Source organism: Scyliorhinus canicula, chromosome 11 (genome assembly GCF_902713615.1).
Source record: "Scyliorhinus canicula chromosome 11, sScyCan1.1, whole genome shotgun sequence".
NCBI lineage: Eukaryota > Metazoa > Chordata > Chondrichthyes > Carcharhiniformes > Scyliorhinidae > Scyliorhinus > Scyliorhinus canicula.
The window spans coordinates 143,523,088-143,547,021 of NC_052156.1; the positions used below are offsets into that span (position 1 = coordinate 143,523,088).

The 23,934-nt window shown below is 41.5% G+C and overlaps 1 protein-coding gene across 9 annotated transcripts in view; it reads right to left on the reverse strand.

The window, feature by feature from the left end:
• The window catches only part of srpk2 (SRSF protein kinase 2), a 291,904-nt gene that overhangs the window by 78,638 nt on the left and 189,332 nt on the right, over positions 1–23,934 (reverse strand). For all 9 annotated transcript variants that reach the window (XM_038811607.1, XM_038811608.1, XM_038811602.1 and 6 more), the window contains 4 exons: positions 15,693–15,780; positions 6,873–6,960; positions 5,719–5,825; positions 1,434–1,599 (listed from right to left, as the gene is read on the reverse strand). In XM_038811607.1, coding sequence (XP_038667535.1) covers positions 1,434–1,599; positions 5,719–5,825; positions 6,873–6,960; positions 15,693–15,780 — 449 coding nt within the window. The remainder of the gene's footprint in view (positions 1–1,433; positions 1,600–5,718; positions 5,826–6,872; positions 6,961–15,692; positions 15,781–23,934) is intronic.

Sequence of the window (23,934 nt, forward strand, 5' to 3'; positions counted from 1 at the left end):
CTGCTCACCTTGGTCCTCATTTGAGCTCCAAGGTAAAGCAGCATAAGCAGAGGGTCAGTGCAGACTTGATGGGCCAAATGGCCTCCTTCTGCACTGTAGGGATTTTATGATTCTAAAAGTTGACATAACAATCGCCATTAGCATTCAATGGCATTCCTATGCTGAATCCCCCACTACCAACATCCTGGGAATTACCAGTGACCTGAAGCTGAACTGGACTAGCCATACAAAAACTGTGGCTACCGGAGCAAGTCAAAGGCTAGGAATCCTGTGGCAAGTAATTCACATCCTAACACCCCCCAGCATGTCCACCATCTACAAGGCACGAGTTACCACCTGCTTGCCTCGATGAGTTTAGCTCCAATCAAGACAACTGAGCCCATTCAGGACAAAGCAGCCCCGCTTGATTGCTGCCCCTTCCACAAACATTAAATCCCTCCACTACCGCTGAACAATGGCAGCAGTGCACACCATCTACAAGATGCACTGGAGGGACTCACCAATGTTCCTTAGGCAGTACCTACCAAACCCACAACAACTACCAACTAGAAGGACAAGAGCAGCAGCAACCTGGGAACACCACCTGGAGGTTCCCCTCCAAGCCACTCACCATTCCTGACTTGAAAATATAAGGGCTGGTTTAGCTCAGTGGGCTAGACAGCTAGTTTATGATGCAGAACAAGGCCAGCAGTGCAGGTTCAATTTCCGTACCAGCTTACCCGAACAGGTGCCGGAATGTAGCGACTAGGGGCTTTTCACAGTAATATCATACTTGTGACAATAAAAGGTTATTATTATTATTAAACATATTGCTGTTCATTCACAGGTCAAAATCCTGGAACTCCCCTCCCTAACAGTAGTGTGGGCGTACCTACACCCTCGACTGCAGCAGTTCAAGAAGGCACCTCACCACCACCTTATGAAGTGCAACTAGGGATGGGCAATAAATGTTGGCAGCCAGTTATGTCCCATTAATGAATTTAAAAAAAATAAATAATCTGGCAACACTGAAACAGCAGTGACCTTTCCAACTGTAGACCACATGGTAACAGTCCCTGCAATATTCTCAAAGCCCCGCTTCTACACCAGGCTCCGTTTTAAACCGCCAAATGGTAAACTGATCCACTTCTGGACAGCCTTGCTTGATCCACTCATACCGTACATGTTGTGAACTGCCTGCCAACAAACAGGCTGGAAACCCGCCACTGCAATTAGCTTTCTATTTTTCTTTTTGCTGCTTAGCTTTGCGTCCCCATGGCAACTTCAGGTCACACGGCCATTTCTTGGAACCTAATGATGTCATAATCAGGAAACCAATTAACCCTCTCTCACAAGTACTCCTCAATTCAGGTTAGTCTTAAAGGGTCAACTGAGCAAAAATAAAATGTAGGCTTTTCCCAATGCACAAGGTTTATCACATAAAGGTAACTTACCTGCTGAGCCAGAAGGTGGTGGAGCACCAGCCTTTTGCCATTCTGTTGCTTCAACAGCCATTCGTCGAATATAGGATTCATCTACACACATTAAAATGTTTTCTGGTTTTATATCTGTATGGATAATCTTGCACTTGCTGTGTAGATAATCTAAACCTTGCAATACCTGTTAGCAAACAAAGGAAAGGATATATGGAAGCAGATTAACTTTTATTTTCATTCACTGAAGTACAATAGCTAAGTACAAACTGCATTTTGTTTCAGTGGAGGGATGCTCTAACATGCTGATAATATTTAAGAGTAGTATTTTTCAGTCCTCAGAAGTATTGCTGATTTGCACATCCCGACAAAACGGTAACCTGATTTACAAAATGCACCTTTTTACTTTAATTGCTCATATACAACATTTAATTTGGGCTGGCAAATTGTTTTAGAATAAAGGCAAAATCACATATCAACAGAGAGTAAGCAGACACGGGATCAATTACCTATCTGTATTTTCCTATGACAAGGTCATCAGTGTTTTCAATTTATAGTATGGTCATTACTTGAATGCAAGTTCTACTGCTATACCAAGAACACAGACTGAGAGGTGGAGATAAATAGAAATACTTCAGTTGGTAATGCAAAACGTAAATTGTACTTCAAACAATAAACATGCATTGTTTTGAGTTGTTAAATTTTGAAACAGGCCATCGCTGATGAGTAAAACCCATTCTGGCAAAGCAGTTGAAGCCAATTTTTGATTCAGCATACATTTAAAACAACAGGGGAAATCAAAATAATTCAATCAGCTTCTGAGGAAAGACCTGGGATAGTGAATAAGCTATATGACTCATGTGGCCTTTTCTCTTCCAGTGTTTTAAATTCTGAACGCTAGCAAACTAGGCTCAGAATGCGAGAAAAAAAACATTTAGTCAAGTTAAACCCCAGATTTGCCCAAATCAGCTTCCTTTGAGATAAGGTTAATCAGGTCATTAACATGCTTCATGATCATGCAATGGCAGAGATTCTCACAGTGCAGTCTATAACTCACACCATCAGCTGATGAATCAGTACTCCTCCATGTTGAAAACCATTTGGAGGAAGCACTGAGGGTGGCACGGGCGCAGCATATGCTCTGGGTGGGGGACTTCAATGTCCATCACCAAGAGTGGCTTGGTAGTACCACCACAGACCAAGATGGCCAGGCCCTAAAGGGCATAGCTGCTAGACTGGCACTGCAGCAGGTGGTGAGGGAACCAACAAGAGAGAAAAACATACATTTAAAAAATAAAGTTAGAGCACCCAATTCTATTTTTTCCAATTAAGGGGCAATTTAGCGTGGCCAATTCACCTGCACTGCACATCTTTTTGGATTGCGAAGGTGTTGACTTCACAAATCGAGGACTGTGCCCCAGGGTTGATAGGTGAGGACCAAATGGGTGTTATGAAGGGGATGTAGTTGTCGGCACAATGTCCGAGGTGCTGGGAGTGAAGGTGGCCCCGAGTCCAGAGTTGGCGACATTTGAGGTGTCAGAGGGGCCAACATTTGGGAGTCCAGGGGGTGAGAAAGGCTGATGTTTTGGTCTTTACCTCTCTGATAGCCCGGAGACAGATCTTGCTTGGGTGGAGGTACTTGGATCCGCCGAAAGCAGGGGTGTGGATGAGTGACCCAGCAGAATTCCAGAGGCTGGAGAGGGTAAAGTTCATATTGAGGGGAGTTGGTCGATGGGTTAATTGTTTGGTTGTTGTTCTGCTTTTGTTTGTTTATATGATAATGCCCTGAATAAAATACATTGTCATATGCACAGTCAAAGGCTAGGAACGCTATGGCAAGTAACTCACCTCCTGACAGCCCAAAGCCTGTCCACTATCTACAAGGCACAATTCCAAGAGTGTAATGGAATACTTTACACTTGCCTGAATGAGTGCAGCTCCAACAACATTCAAGAAGCTCAACACCATCCAGGGCAAAGCAGCCCGCTTGATTGCTACCCCGTCCACAAACATTCAAACCCTCTACACCTGACGAAAAGTGGCAGCCGTGTGGACCATCTACAAGATGCATTGCACTGCATCTTGTAGACCCTAACTCATCAAGGTTGCTTCGACAGCACTGTTCAAACCCACGACCATTACCATCTAGAAGGACAGGAGCAGCAGATATCTGGGAACCCCACCACCTGGAGGTTCACATCCAAGTCACTCACCACCCTGGCGTGGAAATATGTTGCCGTTCTTTCACTGTCGCTGGGGTAGCATCCTGGAACTCCCTCCCTAACAGCACAGTGGCTGTACCTATACCTCAAGGACTGCAGCGGTTCAAGAAGGCAACTCACAATCACCTTCCGAAGGACAACGAGGGATGGGCAATAAATGTTGGCCTTGTGGAGTTTGCACATTCTCCCTGTGTCTGTTTGGGTTTCACCCCCACAAACCAAAGATGTGCAAGATGGGTGGATTGGCCATGCTAAATTGCCCTTTAATTGAAAAAAAATAATTGTGTACTCTGAATTTAATGTTGGCCTCACCAGCAACGCCCACATCTCATAAATTAATTTCTTAAAAATTGGGACTGTTTTCCCTATTCAAGAGTGTTTGGAATAGCAACCATACTAGTTGAAAAGGGAAAGAAAAAGACAATAAGGAGAGAAAACAATATATACTAGGGTGGATTTTCTTGGGGACAAATTACCTGCACTCCACTCTGATCAAAAAGTTGCCATGATGCCAACATGAAATCTGGCTGTCTTTCAGCGATGTTACTCTGAACTAAGGCTGCCCCCAGTATAAGACTGCCACCCCCATCAGGAAGACCTGCCCGTGAGAGCTGCCAGCCAATCTGATTGGCCACCAGCTCTCAGCAGGGCCAAACGACAGTGGCTGGCCAGTGCTTGGACTACAGTCAGTCCCCAATAAGAAGTGAAAATAGATACTGGCCTTGGGTTCTAAAGTCTGGGGATTTTGGTTTGGCATGCCTGCGAGACCCCAGCAAGAGGATGGGGGTGGTTCCAGGCATAAAGAAGATATCATCTTTGGAGGTGGTGTGCTCCAAAGAGGGTCTAATATTTTAAGTAAGCCAGAAAAAGCAAATAATTGACTCCTGCAGAAAATTTTAAATTTGTGTCTTTTGGGGGGTGCACAAGGAATCCAGCACAAGTTTGAAGAGTCAAACAGAAAGTAATTTTATTTACAACAATATCTACACAGCAGCAGCAGTAGCACACACTGCTTCCTTCCCTAGCTGGTACCACATTGGCCAGCTCTATTTATACAGCCGCAACTACTTGTGATTGTGTGTCGTCGTCCCCCCCCCCCCCCCCCCCCCCCCCCGGGTCGAGCTCATATTCCCCAAGAACCATGGGGTAACCAATTGTCCCCAGTCAATAGGATCCGGGCAGGTTATAACAGTGTCCTAGGATCCCCCACCAAAAATAATGAATTTGCTTCATAAGTGCAGTGTCCCTTTGCAGAAGAGGTATCGTCCCTCTGTATGGGAAGAAAAATGTCTCTGGATGCTTCGCATAATTTCTATCACATTTCCCTATTCACTGACCACCAAAGTAGCAATTATCACAGCTTTGGAGAAATCCAAGAGCAATAATACCGTAAAACGTAGCAGCTGAGGTAATAAATTTTAAAAGTCACCTGCGAATTTATATATTTTTATATCTTAAAAAATACATGCACACAGCTGGACAACACAGTGTAGAGGTATATTTCCAAACTAATCTTGATTTAATAAAATAAAATTAGTACTCAATAAAATTCATCTTATAACAACTTGAAAGGAAACAATCTAACTAAATATTTTAAAAGTAAATAACATTTTTAGAATGTAATTATAATCTTGATCATATATTTTATATTTAGTCAAGACATGCCAAACCCACAGCATATGTTATTTGTGTGCAAAATAAATAGTTGGATCTCTGAAAATTATGCATGCTACATTAGCAAAAGTACAAAATAATGTGCCTTGCAGGATTATGACAAATCCTGAGCTGTAAAGAAAGTAGGAAACAGAAATAATTTAAGATGTCATTGTATAGATCACTATCAACAAAGATTTAAATATGTATATGTTTAGATACTTAACATTATGAGCAAATGCTCACACAATTGGCTTTCCTTTTTATTTTCCACACACAATTAAATTTCAATGACAAAAAATGTTCAATATAAATTTTAGGCCTATCGAATCTGTGAAAGCTGTTAATCCGTAAAATACTTGAAGATATACAGCATTTAAAACACATAACAGCTTTCTGTTCAATATCCAGTTCACTTTTAGTTTACTTGCCTGTTGAATAATGCTTTTCACACAAAGAATAGGAAGTCCCTGGTAATTTGATTTGATGATCCATTTCAAAAGGTGGTGACCCAGCACTTCAAAGACCATGCAGACATCTTTAACATGGTCAAGGAAAAAAACACTAAGATCAATTTTTCGCACGTCCAGTTGCTTTATAATTAAAATAAAGATTTCACAGTTGCCAATGATCTTGCATATTTCTCATTATTCCTGTCCACACTCCTCAGATAGCACCTTCCAAACCGACAACCGCTACCATCTAGTAGAACAAGGGCAGCAGACGCATGGGAACACCACCACTCAAAAGATCCCCTCCAAGCCACACACTATCCTGACTTGCAAACATATCGCCGCTGTTCCTTCACTGTCGCTGGAGCAGAATCCTGGAACGCCCTTCCAAACAGCACTGTGGGTGTATCTACACCACATGGACTGCAGTGGTTCCCCGAGGCAGCTCACCACTACCTTCTCAAGCGCAATTTGGGATGGTCAATAAATGCTGGCTTAACCAGCAACACCCTCAGTACATGAATCAAATTTCAAAAGATACATGGCACAATGTTACTTACATGACAATGGGATAAAGTTCTGCCCGTAGAAATGAGGAGGTCGATAGTGGGTTAAGAGCCTGTCTGAGTGTGTTGCAGGCTTTGCCATGGCTCTTTAACTCAGCCTTGACATTAGCATCCTGTTTCCAGGTTTCCTGACAAATGGGGACAGGCAGGATTTCTAGTTATAGGAACTAAGGCAAGAGTCAGAATGACTGAATATACATTGATCCCTGGGACATCAGCGACGAGGGGAGTGGAAACTGACCCTCATGCCAGGAGGGCCTGCTGAATAAACCCAAAGACAATCTTTCCAATAATATTTTTTTTAAACTGTGAAACACCAAAGTTAGCTTGAATGGGATACTTAACCAAAACGTTTTAATTTTTTTGTTGGCTGGTTTTGGAGTGTGTGGTTGTCCATTGTGTTAAAATGCATAATATAATATAAATGCCTTAATAAAATATTTTTCAAAAACAATAACAGAGCAGCGGAGAAAGAGAAATTAGAAGCTTAATTTAAAATATTTCTGAAAGTCAAACCAAGGAATGCAATACATGCTGCACCATTAAAATAAGTCAACTGAAGGATACGTATGCCATTCATGCCTGAAAGTTTGAAATCATCGATCAGTTGTACAACCATATCCTTATTTGGATCACAGGGATCGCTTTCTCGCACCTTAGAAAGTAAAATTCAGAATTAATGAAAAGTGGTGACTTGTTGGATTTATAGAAACAAAGAAAATAAGAGCAGGAGTAGGCCATTCAGCCCTTCGAGTTTGCTCCGCAATTCATTATCATCATGGCTCTTCATCCAACTCAGTAACCTGTTCCTGCTTGCACCCCATATCCTTTGACCCCTCTAGTTCCAAGTGCTAAATCTAACTCCTCATTCAAATCATAAAATGTTTTAGCTTGAACTGCTTTCTGTGGTAGGGAATTCCAAAGGGTCACCACTCTCTGGGTGAAGAGATTTCTCCTCATCTCAGTCCTAAATGGTTTACCCCGTATTCTTCGACTGTGAGACATGTGTGGTAGCACGGCCTCTTTGAGGGGACATGTTCAACCACACGTGTGATGAGCCCTAGGCCAATCATGCAACAGCTCAGGGCCAGGGAGCCAGACAGAGCGAAACCCGGAGTTTATGTATTTAGTTGCTCGGTGTCTAAATTGTACTTGCCTTTTATCTTCCGTAATAAATCCCGTTTGGATTACACTGGAAGCCTCCAGCATCAATATCTCAGGCCACCAAACCTTGGTTCTGGACTCCCCACCATCAGGAATATCCTTCCTGCATTAACCCTATCTAGTCCTGTTAGAATTTTATCGGTCTCTGTGAAATAACATCCGCTACCCCTCCATTCTTCTAAACTCCAGCGAATTTAATCCAAACTGACTCAATCTCTCCTCATACATCAGTCCAGCCACCCAGGAAACAGCATGGTAAACCTTTGTTGCACTCTCTCTATAGCAAGAACATTGTTAATCAGACAAGGAGACCTATTGTTAAATCTTGAATGCATTCTAAACAAAACTTACCTCATGCAAGTTAATGTTGTATTTTCAATTGGAAAATTTCAGAAATAGCTACTTTTCTAACAGAAAAACTATTTGTTCCATTATTAAATTCTTAACTTATGAAATCTGAATTAAGATAATTCAGATAAGAAACATTGGCCAAAATTTACAGGAGCCTGCCACAGTGGGCAAGATGGCAAGTTGGCCCGGAATATTGCATGGGAACCGCTTGTCGGACTGGCTGGAAAACTGTCCTAATTCAGTGCATGGTGGGAAGAGGCCAGCTTGGGAAAGTCATACTCCAGTGATGGGAATGAATTTGGTTGTGTAAGGAACCATTTAAATCCACTGGGTTATCACTGAGTCCACTGGGACCTCATGGTGGCTCAGGAATTAAGCAATACATTTACTGGTCTCCCATGCCTCCAGAAAGTCACCCTGCAGCCTACTGAGGTGCAGGGATGCATTCACAGGCAATCGGTGTCTGGTTGGAGAGCTCAGTATCAGAAAAGAGGGTACATGCTGAAAGCCAAACCCCTGCTCTTGCTTTCGATCCACCTTCTCTTTCCTGAAGCCTCATCCCTGAAACTCTCATTGAGCAGTGGGCTCTCATAGTGGGCAGCACGGCAGCACAAGTGGATAGGACTGTGGCTTCACAGCTCCAGGGTCCCAGGTTCGATTCCCCGCTGGGTCACTGTCTGTACGGGGTCTGCATGTTCTCCCCGTGTCTGCGTGGGTTTTCTCCGGGTGCTCCGGTTTCCTCCCACAGTCCAAAGATGTGCAGGTTAGGTGGATTGGCCATGATAAATTGCCAATAGTGTCCAAAATTGCCCTTAGTGTTGGGTGGGGTTACTGGGATAGGGTGGAGGTGTTGACCTTGGGTAGGGTGCTCTTTCCAAGAGCCAGTGCAGACTCGATGGGCCAAATAGCCTCCTTCTGCTCTGTAAATTCTATGATAAGCTCCACTTAACTCTCTCCAAGGATTGAGCATCAATCTGTGGTGAAGGGACCAGTGTTTTACCAGGAATGGCCATTGCACCCGGTGGCATTGTTGGTACTTGGACACCGGTACTGGAGAGCCTCCAGCCTCTGATGGCTAACAGTTCCCGGGTTGGGATTTCTACCCTACTGGGGCAAACAAACAGGAGGCCCAAAGGTGTTCAGCTAATTACCTGGTAATAGTGCTGGGCCTCCTGGGGAGAAGCATGTGGCAGTTCCAACTGATTCTGCAAGTGGTAGGTGCAACCCCCATCACAAACACTAAATTTTGCCCATTGTAACTTTCAAGTACATTTGAATCAAGTGTAGTACAATGTCACGGTTAATAATGTGAGATTTGGTTCCTAATATACTTTTTTGAGTCCTTTCATACTTTGCCATCAGTCAGAATGCAATTTGAAAATAATTAGACCTCTACAATGTCACATTTTACATAGTGATTTCCCATAATTTTTACCAGTTTATATTTATTAGCTTCAATAAAGTTCCAACAGCACAGATTTCAGAATTTTAAAATTCACTCAGTCTTGCATGAAGAACTTACTTCCTGTGAAACATATTCCCTATTTTCAGTTACTAAGATTTTGTAACACTTATTATATCAATGTATTGTCGTGTGAGTGCCCCTTTAAGAAAGGTTTTTCTCTTATCACATGGCTTCAGTGACGTCATTGTGTGGGTGGAGCTGGGCTATGGCTGAGAGGTTTGTTTTACTTTTGTTTTTTGATTTGACTGCTGTGGACACAGGCAGAGAAAATAAGTGTTTTGGCCTATCTCTCTCTATTTTTATTTCAAAGAGTTGTTCCAGAAAAAAAACATTGATTATAGCTACTTGCTTTAGCGAAAAGATATAGCTTGCTTTCCGGAAGGAGTTAAATCTGCTGGTGAGACGGGATTAGAATCTCAGGGAAACCAGTCTCATTCAAGTGAGAATGTAGTGTGCTGGACCACTCCCTTGAAAAGGGAGTTTTGGTTTATGGGAGTTTGTTTTTGAAATGGAACAGTTAAGGAGGAATTCATTAAGTGTTAAACATAGATTACTGTAGCTGTGGGGTGTGTTTATGTTTGTAATTGATAAAAAATCTTGGTGTTTGTTTATATATATGTTGACTACGTTCTTAGAATAAAGCTTGTTTTGATTAAAGTGTCTAGGGAGACTGTTGAATCAAACCTCAAGTGAAGGCTCTTGTGCTCATCCTAGCCAAATTCAACAAAAATTATAGGTCAGGTGAACTCCATAATACACTTTGGAGTTTTTAAACCTTGGTTCATAACAGTATGTAATGGATAAACCCTATCATAATATTTAGAAATAGAAAACAATCTATCAACATGTTATTATGGCAAAATCTATTTTTCCTGATATGCACTAGTTGGTACAGTGGAACAAGTCATCCAAATTCACTTGCTGCCTCAATAAATGCTTTTCCTGCCTGCTTGACAACTTGCACTTTCCCACTCATTTATACTCACATGGTGCTTTAAAAACCTTTTTAGTTACCTTCAAATTAAAGCCGTAATTCGCTCTGTTATAACTGCCCTTTGCATTGTTTCTGTCTGGCACTACTCAACTGTAGTTTAAATTTCCAGTTGGGCTCCATGCTCCGGTCTTCCACCTGACTGATCCTGCACCCAGAAGAACTGTCTCTTGGCCTTGTTGTAGATGGCTCTGTCCCATTTTGTCTCCGGCAGCTCATCTCTTGCAGAACCTCATCACACCAGCATTTTGCACTTATTCTCTGCTTGACTTCTGAGTGCCTCACTTTTAGGAATCAGACTCTCCTGACCTGGTCATCTACTTAGGAACTTTTCTTCCAGTGCTTCTTTCCTGCCAGTTCTTTAGCATCTTACTTCTATTGGTCCTCCCTTCTCTGAAATTTAACTTCTGGTGAAAAATATAGTTTGACTTTGAAGTACAGGTACTGAATCCTTATCTGGCATCCCAAACTCCAAGGACTTGAAAACCGGGTTCCGTCCTGGAAACTACAAGCGCCATCAGGTATTTTTGTCTGTCACATCTAGGTCACAGTGCTCATCCCCTGCTCTTTGCATCCGCCCTTACTTATTCCGTGTCAAGATTAACAGCCTGGAAGCCAGCATGGTCCACTCTTCATCCCTTCCTTGGGGCAGAGAAATCAGCCAAGCTTTAAGTTTCAATTAAATATATTGCTGGATCCTGGACTTCCCGGATATGGGGCCCAGTACCTGTAACTATGTGAGACCTGAAGCTACAAGTTCTCTCAAAGATCGAAGGAGTCTTCAGATTTTGTTTCCCTGGGATCTTATGATTTTAAATGCATCTTTGCCAAGACACTATCAGTGCTTCAGTTCCTAGCCAGAGATAGATTCTTTCAGCAGCAGGAAAAATAAGTCAAGCTCAAATAGGCATAAAAATGCACATCATAATTCACAGGCTTGCAGTGGTTAGCACCGCTGCCTCATGGCGCCGAGGACCAGAGTTCTACCCTGGCCCTGGGTCACTGTCCGTGTGGAGTTTGCACATTCTCCCCGTGTCTGCGTGGGTCTCACCCCCACAACCCAAAGATGTACAGGGTAGGTGAATTGGCCACGCTAAACTGTCCCTCAATTGGAAATTTTGTTTTTAAATAATAATTCACAGGCTTATTATCTATACTTTAAAACAAGGAAACATTTACAGCATCATGAACGGATATCATATACAGGTTAAGATTTACATGGAAGCAATTTGCAGTACAATATATCGGATTAAAAATAAATCTGCATTGAGCACACCTCCTGCAAGCATTGCATTTAATTCTTAAATAATTTTCCCCATGAAACATGGTTGCAAACACCTTTATCTTTATAAAACAGTTCAACCCTTAACTGACCATTAACAATGACATGAGAGGTCTATATACAAATGAAACTAGATATATTGGCTTCTATGCTGTAATTATTTGAAGAGCGCAAAAGAATATAATTGTAAACTAAAGTTATATTTAAATTTTGCTAAACAAGAGATGTTAAAAAAGACTTTAAAAGGTCCATTGAATATTCACAGTAGAAGCCCACAATATATGAATAGATTGAGTGAAGATTATTCGCATAGAGCAGATGTACACTATTAGAACAAAGAATGGATCAATCGTTATCCAATACAATGCAGATAAGATCAATTACTGGAGCATAATCCTTTCCATTTTAGATAGTTCAAGTCTAAACAAAGTGCTTTTCCAACAGTCTCGATGATGGCTGCTGATTTTAAATAAAAGTACATCTGATAGAAATTTCAAATTGATCTCCTATGACTGGCTATTTCATGCAATATGCGATTAGGGATACTTACATCAAGGAATCCAGCTTCTTGTATCCTTTGTCTCAGATTTTTCAATGAGCTTATTACAATTTATTTCTCAAAATCTACTTTACAAATATAATTTAAAATTGAATACAAGAACAGGGCAAATATTTATCTATTAGGAGTATTGCCTCACCTACACACTTAACATTTTTGCCTTCTGCACCTCAATTTATGGCTTTAGAAGTACTACATATAAAGGAAAATAATGTAGATGCTGGAAATCTGCTAAACTCTGCAGATCTGGCAGCATCTGTGGAGCGAGAAATGGAGTTCTGCCCCACCCCCTCTCCAATGGCACAATGGTTAGCGCTGTTGCCTGACAGCGCCATGGACCTGGGTTCAATTCTGGCCTTGAGCGACTGTCAGTGTGGAGTTGCACTTTCTCCCTGTGCTGTGTGGGTTTCCTCCAGGTGCTCCGGTTTCCTTCCACAGTGCAAAGATGTGCAGATTAGGTGGATTGCCATGTTAATTTGCCCCTTAGTGTCCAGGGATGTGCAGGTTCAGTGGGTTATGGCTTTACGGGGACAGTGTGGATGAATAGGCCCGGATAGAGTGTTTTTTCAGAGGGTCAGCAGACCCAATGGGCCAAATGGCCTCCTTCTGCACTGTAGGAAGTCTATGGTCTATATAATTCATTACATTTCTATCCCTCTTCAGTTCTGTGGAAGAGTAATACAGACTTGAAGCATTAACTGTTTCTCTTCCCAGATGCTATCAGACCAGTTGAATTTATCCAATGTTTTCTGTTTTTATTCCAAAATACTACAAATATTTAGAGCAAAAAAAAACTAAATTTAATTCTCACCTGTTGAAGTGTTCCAGTGAAGCTCAAAGCAAGTTTTCAGAACAGTACCTCATCTGCCGATTAGGCACTTTGCAGCCTTCTGGGCACAACAGTTCACAGATTTCATACCATTAACTCCTGTCCCCCATTTTGATTCTGCTTTTTTTTCTACATGCTGATCTGAATCTTGTTCTTCATGTTTTGTTTTTGGACAAAGCTGATCATTATTCTGCCATTCACACTCTCTCTGGTCAAGTGCTTTGTTTCTTGACTACAATCACGACTTCCATTGCCTTATGTTCTCTGACCTCTTTGATATTTAATCTCTCTCGTACCCTACCCTATACTAGACCTTCACTTTTGTTCTTTCCCTTTTCAATGGCATAAAACCTAACATATTTCTACTTACCTTCAGTTCTGAAGAAGGGGCGTAGTCAACTTGAAACATTAACCCTGTTTCTATCTCTATAGGTGCTGCCAGAGCTGCTGAGTATTTCTAGCACTTCATTCTTATTTCAGATTTCAATCATCCGTGGTAATTTGTTATTATCTAAATTTTATCTGCCTGATTCGCTGGAGAAGCTGTCTCCAGTGGCAGAAATGCTGCTAACTAGCAAGCATAGATTTGGGGTAATTGGCAAAAGTACCAGAGATGCGAAGGAGAATTTGCTTTATGTGGTGTGTTGTTCTGATCTATAACATACTACCCAAAAGAGTATAGGAAGCAGATTTAATATTAAATTCCAAAAAGACAACTGGATAAATACTTGGAGTAAAAATGTTCATATCTGCGAGAAAAGGACAAAGAATTGGCACTAATTGGGTAACCCTTTCAGAGATTTAGCAAGAGGACAAAATGGCCTCATTCCTCATCATTCTATGACAGAACGTGAACAGATCAAATTAAGCAAAAGATACCAATGAACCAGAAAGATAACAATCAATTCTTTCTTCTCCCACCCCTGAAAGAAACTATTTACAAACCAAGAATCTCAAAGGTAACCAACTCAATCATCTTATCTGTTTCCACCCTTTCAGTCATTGTTTTTCTTTTTCATTTACATGTGGTGAAAAGAGATTTATAAAACATGTAAATATGAAGGTACATTTTTTTAATTACTAAACTTGCTCATAAAATGGATTAACATCTGCAAGAACTTTCCTTCCTTGACACTTGTCTTCTCTTCAGGTGCTGAAGATTCTTAGCTATGGTCAAATACTACATGTGTCACACAGAAATATAGAATGGAAGCTTTAATCCTGTTCCTGGGGGATTAAAACCTCTCATGTTTCTTGTCATGATACTGATAAATAGTCAATTCCTCGCCACCCTTTCCGATGCCTTCTACGATGGTGATCCTGGCATTGAAATCAGATATCGCAGAGGCAGGAGACTGCTCAATCTCAGACACCTCCAGGCAAAGACCAAGGTGTCCAAGAATATAGTTCACAATTTCCTGTTTACTAATGACTGTGTACCAGCTGCTGGTTTAGAGCTGGACATGCAACATGGCACTGACTTCTCCTCCAATGCATGTAAAGCTTTGACCTTTACTTCTGTTTTCTTCATGCTGATGTACCACCCTGCTCCAAGTCAGCTCAGCTCAAGGCTTTAGTCCATGACCAGAACCTGGCTACAGAATTGGATAAATTAATTTATCTTGGAAGTACACTCTCTTGAGCTTTCGATATTGACAATGAGGCACATGCAAGAATTGACAAAGCAAGTGTTGGGTTTGGCAGAATTTGATAAGCTTGGGAAATAAGAAGAATAAGTCTGAAACAGAAATATTCCCGCCCACACGCGTTTTGTAAAACCTAAGTAAATAGTATTACAAATAATATATCTGTGATATATTTCAGTATTAAGGTGTGAAATATTTTTACCTTGTTAGTCTGTTATTTTTGCTATTGCCTTTGTACTTCAGCGAAACTGTGGTGAACAACAGAAACTACAATCTAGACTACAGAGTACCATATTACAGGAGATTTGCTATTTTTAATAAATAAATTGCAACTTCTCCAAGTTAAAGGTCAACCACCAGGCCAATTCAAAATCACAATTAACATGGGGAAACTCCTAGGATTGCCAATCTTCCAGAATTTCCCTACAGTTCTTGGGAATTAAGATGAATCTCCAGTGCTGCAAGCAACCAGAGATAAAAGTCATAGGAAAATTCAAAGAATTGTTTTCTTGAACAATATTGTTTATTAGTTATAAAATTATTGAAGATGGGGAGAAAAGGCTGTTTGACGATCAAGAATCACTGAATCGGGTAATGAAGAATCTGTTTCCCTTCCAATGGGCGAGGGAAAGTGGGGTCTGTGAAGATAGATGCCCTGGATGACAAATGGCAGGTGTGAGTGTGGCATGGCTGTTGGAGGCAGGAAGTCACGCGATGAAACTTCCAGGAATATGTGCAATCAGAGTGGGCAACCCAAGAAACTTCAAGTTATGAAGATTTTGGGTCATAATATAATAAATAATTTTGGTGGGCAGCACGGTGGCCTAGTGGTTAGCACAACCGCCTCACGGCGCTGAGGTCCCAGGTACGATCCCGGCTCTGGGTCACTGTCCGTGTGGAGTTTGCACATTCTCCCCGTGTCTGCGTGGGTTTCGCCCCCACAACCCAAAAATGTGCAGAGTAGGTGGATTGGCCACTCTAAATTGCCCCTTAATAGAAAAAAATAATTGGGTAATCTAAATTTATAAAAAAAAAAATAATAATTTTGGTCAAGTACAAATGATAATTTGTTTCAGTGCTACTAATGACATTATACTTACACATTTCAATAACTTAATTTCATCCAGTGCCGTTTCGGTGTAGTGTTGAGCGCTCTTTACCACTTTCATGGCAACAAACCTTTTCCCTCTTTAAAAAAAAAATGAATAAACAGATTTAAAAAAGGGAACATTCAAGCAGAATACATAAAAACCGTATTCATTGGAAGTGTGAACCAAAAACAGAAAATACTAGACATACACCAGGTCAGTCAGCATCTGTGAAGAGAAAGACAGGTCAGTGTTTCCGACCTTGTCCAACAGAACTGAAAAATACAATAGGACCAGCATTTTAATTAAATTAGCAAAAAGAGAAAAGGAGGAAGGAGACCCAAAGTACAGGCAAAACAGATTAAAAAGAGGAAATAAATGGGTGAATGAACTGCAACCTGTTTGAAACAAAACCAGGAGATTGTTAAAAGATGCAAGGAGTTCTTTCAGACAAGTAATAGACATGTTAAAAGATGCAGAAATAACTGTGCAAATATCTTCTTAGTGAGATGTTAATAGAAAAACAAAAAATGCTGGGTAACATCTGTGGAGAAAAAAAGTTAACATTTCAGGTTAATGAGCTTAGCATGTTGGTAAAAGGAGTGAAAATGGTGGACTAAAAAAAATTGAGACAGAAAATCTTTAAATTGAGTTCTGGAATTAAAACTAAAATATTGGAAAATGAAATATACTTCTTATCTTCTCCCTTTGTGATTGCTGGATCTCTTGCTGGTGTTCTTGCGACTTAGATAACCTATGGCAATCACCTAAAGGACTATAGGAGCACCACCTGTGGTACTATCACAAGATCCTCCAAATCCAGTGGCAAGAAAGACAATCCGATGGTAACATCCTCTCCAAAGCCAACTTTCCCTGCATTAAGGCCCTAATCACTCAAAACCAGCTCCATTGGGCATAACGCTTCTTTCGTATGTATGACACCCAAGTCCTGAAACAACGGCACTCCTTCAAACACGGCTGTGGCAGGTGACTCCCAGGAGGACAGCAGAAACGCTTTAGGAATGTCCTCCAAGCATCTGAAGAGCTCAAGCAAGTCCGTTGAGTTATGGGAGATGCTGGCTTGTGACTGACCAAAATGGAGAAGGGTCATTCTGGAGGCACGTAACACGAGAGATTTCTTCAGGAATGTGCAAATGCGAAGTCGAGGCATCAGAGGGAATACACAAACCCCCAAAACAACCCATCCACACAACCCTTCAAGAATCAACTGCCCCACAGGCGATAGAGTTTGCAAATCATGCACTGGACTTATCAACCATCTCAGAATCAATCGAACTAGAGCGGAAGCAAGTCACCTTTGATCCTGAGAGACTGCTAAGACGACGACAATGTTCTCCCTCCAGTTAACTCCCCCTTTTTTACTTTTTGATTATATTAAAATGTTTACCTGTTGCCCATTATTTTGCTACCTTTCTCTTCCGAGGACCTGCTGTGCATTTACAGTAATATTGTTTTTGAAAAAGAAACATCTGGTTACTGTAAAAACAAATTGTTATTAATGCTTTTGAAAATGTATAAATGAAAATAAAGCAGAGAATTCTATTAAACTAAATGCCGTAGTATAGTTGTGTACAATAACCTCGGTAAGAAAATTGAAATTTAACGTACAGTATCATAATATTCACAACAAAACCCTCTATATCCTGAAACAAATTTGGACACTGGTGATCAAATGTTTAAATTAATGGTTGCATCAAAATGCAAATGCCAAAAGTTAAAAATTGAACAGATATTTGTAAATATCAGCAACAGAGTCACCCACTCTTTGTAACTCATTGATTGGAAATACAGAGGCTCTAGTCATCCTATGAAAAGCAAACGAAAGAGGCTGCTTTTGTGTATTTTTAACTAAGTTCTCTATTAATGACGAAGAACCAATACAGGGCAGAATTTAGAAGTGGCAATACTCCAGCAGCAGATACAAAATGTTATCACATTAGACATAGAATTTACAGTGCAGAAGGAGGCCATTCGACCCATCGAGTCTGCACCGGCTCCTGGAAAGAGCACCCTACCCAAGGTTAACACCTCCACCCTATCCCCATAACCCAGTAACCCCACCCAACACTAAGGGCAATTTTGGACACTAAGGGCAATTTATCATGGCCAATCCACCTAACCTGCACATCTTTGGACTGTGGGAGGAAACCAGAGCACCCGGAGGAAACCCACGCACACACGGGGAGGATGTGCAGACTCCGCACAGACAGTGACCCAAGCCAGAATCGAACCTGGGACCCTGGAGCTGTGAAGCGATTGTGCTATCCACAATGCTACTGTGCTGCCCTGAATTATTACATGTAGGAATAGACAAATATTTGAGAACCCACAGTCCATCTCAAAAATTGACATTAATTAAGGAAGGCACGTCCAAGGTACCCATGGTACAGATGAGGCCATGAAGTACTGCTATAAGGCCCCGGAGACAGTTTTCAAAATTCCTGTCAAACAGCTGAATTTCAATGCAAGATTCTGCTTGGAGTTGCTACTTCAACCAGAGGCTGCTTCTACCATGTTTGCTACTGATAAGCTGACTAGTGAGCGTATCAGCAGCAAATGACTTGCCAGTCTTTGTACTCGATGCCCCATCCAATGAAGGTCAACATTCCATATGCTTTCTTGACTACCTTGACAACTTGTATTGCCACTTTCAAAGATCTGTCGACCTGTACGCCCAGATCTCTCTGACTTTCTATGTTCCTAAGAGTTTTGCCATTTACAGTTTATTTCCTCTCTATGTTAGACCTACCAAAATGCATATGTCCGGCTTAAACTCCATTTTCCATTTCTCTGCCCAAGTCTCCAACCTATCTATGTCCTGCTGTATCCTCTGGACAATCCTGGACACGATCTGCCACTCCACCAATCTTAGTGTCATCCGAAAACTTACTATTCAGACTAGCTATATTTTCCTCCAAATCGTTTATGTATACTACAAACAGAGGCCCCAGCACCGATCCCTGTGGAGCACCACTAGTCACAACCTTCCATTCTGAAAAACACTCTTCTACTGCTACCGTTTGCTTTCTGTGACCGAGCCAGTTCAGTATCCATCTTGCCACCTCACCTCTGATCTTGTATGACTTCACCTTTTGTACCAGTTTGCCATGAGGCACCTTGTCAAAGGCTTTACTGAAGTATGTGTATGTGAGTGTATGAATGTGAGTGAGTGAGAGCGAGCAAGAGAGTGTGACCGAGTGAGGGATGAGAGTGAGTGAGTGCCTTACATCCAGTCTTATGTTTCTCACTCATTCTCACCCCTACACACCAACCCGTACACACACTCACATACTCCCACCCACATACACTGACAATCCAATATGCTGGTCATTTTTATTGTTTACACTTTTTTCAACTCAACGATTAATTGTTATGACATTTCTTTACATTTGTTAGCAACTGTTTCTTTCCTTAACACCCCAACTTTTTTTAAAATTCAGTTTACTGTTGTGCCAAACCTCATCTTTCTGAAATTTGCTTATAGGCCCCTTGGGTGAGACAAATATGCAAATGTGGCCTCCTGAGCGAAAAGGTTGAAGAAGCCTGATTTAAGGCCATTCACATGGAAAGACATAATAATAATTATTATAGCAATCTTTATTAGTGTCACACGTAGGCTTACATTAACACTGCAATGAAGTTACTGTGAAAATCTCCTAGTCGCCACACTCCGGCGCCTGTTCGGGTACACCGAGGGAGAATTCAGAATGTCCAATTCACTTTTCAAGCACGTCTTTCGGGACTTGTGGGAGGAAAATAGAGCGCCCAGAGGAAACCCACCCAGACAAGGGGAGAATGTGCAGACTCCGCACAGACAGTGACTCAAGCCAAGAATCGAACCCGGGTCCCTGGCACTATGAACCAACAGTGCTAACCACTGTGCTACCCTAATCCCAACGCACTTCACAGAAGTGTCTTAAAAAGTGACCAATAGCTAAATGAACATTAGAATGTGTGACCGAAAGTTCGATCACCAGTTTTAAGGAGAGTGTTAAAGGAAGAGCGAAAGATGGAAAGGTGGAGAGGTTTGACGAGAAAATTCCAAATTTAGAGCTTAAACACTTGAAAGTACAGCTGTCAATGGTCTGGTGATAAACCCACAGAGCTCCTGAAGTGTTGTAAAGTTGGAGATCAAGGTCTGAAATGACTTGAACATGAGGAAGAGAATTTCAAATTTTACATCTTGGAGAACTGGGATCCAATGTTAATAAGGGGTGATAGGTAAGTAGGGCTTTGCATAGAACAGGATGTAGGTTGATTTTTATTTCCCTTTTCTTCATTTTTCTGGAATTGTGATTTCCCAAAATGGACCACGTGCCATCAAGCACTCACCATAAAGGTAATTAGAAAGCTTTTCCTACTAGTCTATAGCAATGTACAATGCTACAACATTCAATGCCACCTAGCATACATGCTAACATCTTACTTATTGAAACCATTTTTTTGCTTTTCAATAAAGCATTTTCAAGTTTCTGGTTGTTCATTTATATTTGTGGGGACATATAACATTTCAATAAGCTTACTTTGAAAGATTTCAATGCCTGATCAATGAAACACTTAATGTTTTAATAAATACAATTTCTACATTATGTTGTTAACTTTGTATACAAAAAACAGACTGCTTACAGGCATACGGTTGATCTTATTAATAGTTCACAGTAGAGCAATTTTAGAAGTCTGCTGAGAACTGTGGTAACAAAATCTGGAGTTGCAAAAAGGACGCCCCCAGCATGCAAAGGTATCATGCAACACAAATTAACTGAAGATACAATCAACTATCTTCTTCACCAATTGCAACAATAATTCAATTTCTTCCACTAACCCTTATTCGAGATCCTTCGACTACAAAACAGAGATTGAAATGCTAGAAATCACAATGATCATCCTATGCAATTGTCATTTTGCTTCTGTCGATCCTCATCTCCCCCAAGCACTCCACAATTTTCAACACTGCTGATTGTTCCAACTTCTTTCTCATCCAGTCCATTTTCATGGCAGTTCTGTTCATACTTTTCACTTTGCAGCCATTGCTTCATGGTCAATGGTTTCTCCAATGTTTGCACCCAAGTTACCTTAAAATTTCATTATTTCTCCACTCATCTTCACCACAAACATCGTATCACAAACAATGACGAATCAGACTACAGAAGGGAGATAGATCACTTGGTCGCATGGTGTACTGAAAACAACCTCTCTCTAAATGTTGGAAAGACCAAGGAACTGATCATTGACTTCAGGAAGCGTAGTACAACACACATCCCCGTCTACATCAATGGCTCCGAAGTGGAGATGGTCGATAGCTTTACATTCCTGGGGGTCACCATCACCAACAGTCTGTCCTGGCCCACTCACGTTGATGCAACAGTCAGGAAATCCCAACAACGTCTCTACTTCCTATGGAAGCCAAAAAAATTTGGTATGTCTGCATCGACTTTCACAAACTTCTACAAATGTGCCATAGAGAGCATCCTATCCGGCTGCATTACAGCTTGGTATGGCAACTGCTCGGCCCAAGATCACTGCAGAGTGTGGTGTACTCAGCCTAATGCATCACACAAGCTTGCCATCCTCCCATTAATTCGGTCTGCACCTCCCACTGTCTCAGGAAGGCAGACATCATTGTCAGAGACCCCTCACACCCAGGCTTTGCCACCTTCCAGATCCTTCCATCAGGCAGAAGATGCAGAAGTCTGAAGACCCGCACATACAGACATACGAATAGCTTCTTCCCCATAGCTACTAGACTCCTCAATGACTCTCCCTTGGACTGATCTTTTCCCTACAAGAACACTATTCACGATGCCCTATGCTGCTCTTGTTTGGCCCTTGTTACGCACTCTAATCAATCACTATTTGTTGATGTACCATTTGTCAATGTACTCTGTCGATTATTCTTTTGTCTACTATGTACTGTGTACGTTCCTTTGGCTGCAGTAAAATACTTTTCACTGTACTTCGGTACATGTGACGATAAACATCCATCAATCAATCATTACCCCGAATGATGCCATTTAGAAGCATGAAATCAGCTTTTACATGTATGCTGACCCAGCTCCATGCCATCATCGATCCAAAAACTGTTACTTTCAAGATTCCGCTCTAACAAATTCAACATCTCAACGCTCGCCTTCACAAACTTCAATCATAGGAACAGGAGTAGGCCATTCAGCCCCTCGAGCATGTCCTGCCATTCAATGAGGTCATGGCCGATCTGTGGCCTAACTCCATACACCTGCTGTTGACCCATATCCCTCAATATCTTTGCTCACCAGATTTTAAATTAACAGCTGATCTAGCTTAAACTGCTGTTTGTGGGAGAGAATTCCAAACCTCTCCCACCCTTTGAGCGAAGAAGTTCTTCCTAAATCTCTCCTGAACAGTCAAGCCGAAGATCGGCCCACGTGGGTCCCGAAGGTCGGCCCGCTTGGGTCCCGAATGGCGGCCCGCGTGGGTCCCGAAGGTCAGGTGGAGACATAATTCACAAGTATGAATTCAGCTTTCTTCTGCATGTCACTGACAATCATCTTTAACTCTGTGACACAACCCTTGGCAGACAAACACACACATCACGTTGTGGCTGAACCAATATTTCCACAAATCAAACACTAACAGGCCAAAACCTTGTTTTGTTCGTAACAAACCTTCACATGCTAGTCCTCAATTTTATCTTTCTTCATGCTCACCACACTGAACCCAACAGCCCAAAATGTTGTTGCAGTAAGTTTTTAGCAGTAACAAAGAGCTTCAAACTCCAAATATGGTCAGTCCAAATCCTCAGTCATATTTGCCATTTCCAGGCTTGATTTCTTTCATGTTCTCCCTACCAGCCTCTTGAGTTCCACCCTATACAAATTCCATCTCATTCAGAACCCCACTGACTGCATTCTAACCCAATTTGAACTCAACTTACCAATCACCTGCCCCAACCGATCTCTACTAGCTCACCCATCTACTAATACAATGATTTCAAAATTCTTTTATGGCCTTGCTCCATCCCATCAATGCAATATCAGCCAGCTCTATGCACCTTAGTTCACAGTCTCCATTTTAGAGTTTGGATTGTTATGTGCCCTTCTTGTTCTATCCTCATCTGCAGAGTTTTTATATTTCATGGATTTACCTTCTGGAATTTTTCCCAAATATACCTCATTCTTCAATAATCTTTGCCAATCTATTTTTTCAATCTTTCTTTTGGTCACCTGCCAAATTCTCCTTCGAATTTCCTGCCCTTTAAAGTGATTTGGAATAGATTTATAAATAAAGCAGCAGCAGGATCAGAGGAAATAGGGTTCAAAGCTAGTTGATGCCATTACAATTCAGGTAGGGCAGAAAAGAGATACAAAGTCTTTTGTGAACATACATTTAATCAATTGTCACAAATTGTGTGTGGATCAGTTAAAATTTGAATGAGATCAGGGCTTATGCCGGTCAGGTCAGAAAAAGCCTCGAGAAGAGCTGGGGTTGAAGAATGAGATGAAATGACTTAGCAAAGGAGAGAAAGGAATGATATACAGCCTTTTTTGCAAGCACAAATTTAACTTATAAAGCCACAAACTTTAAATTTCAAAAAGAAACATGAAAACTTAACAGGAATGCAATGTCAAGTATTTTAGATGTGCAAATTTAAACTACAAGCATATTTTTAAACTTGGAGTTAATGGTACTTTTAAAAGGTGGAGATGCTGCAGCAGGGTAAGGGACACCAGAGAAAGAGAAACTTTTCAGTTACAAGAGGGGCCCAATGGTTGGGCCTGGATTAACGTAGCTCCAATAAAACTCAAGAAGCCATCATCCAGGACAAAGATGCTTGCTTGATTGCCATCCCATCCACCACTTAAACATTCACTCCTCCTCCACTGATGTATAGAGGCAGCAGTGTGTACCATCTATTCTTCATGATGCATTGCAGCTACTCACCAAGGTTCCTATGACAGTATCTTCCAAACCTGCAACTTCTACCACCTCGACGAACAAGGACAGCGTATGCATGGGAACACCACCATCTGCAAGTGCCCCTCCCAGCCGCACACCATCCTGATTTGGAATGTAAGCGCCATTCCTTCACTGTCATTGGTTCAAAATCCTGGAATTATTTCCCTAACTGCACTGTGGGTGTACCTACACCACATGAACTGCAGCAGTTTGAGAAGGCAGCTCACCACCACCTTCTCAAGGGCAATGAGTGGTGGGCAATAAATGCTGGCCCAGCTAACACCCACATCACATGAACAAA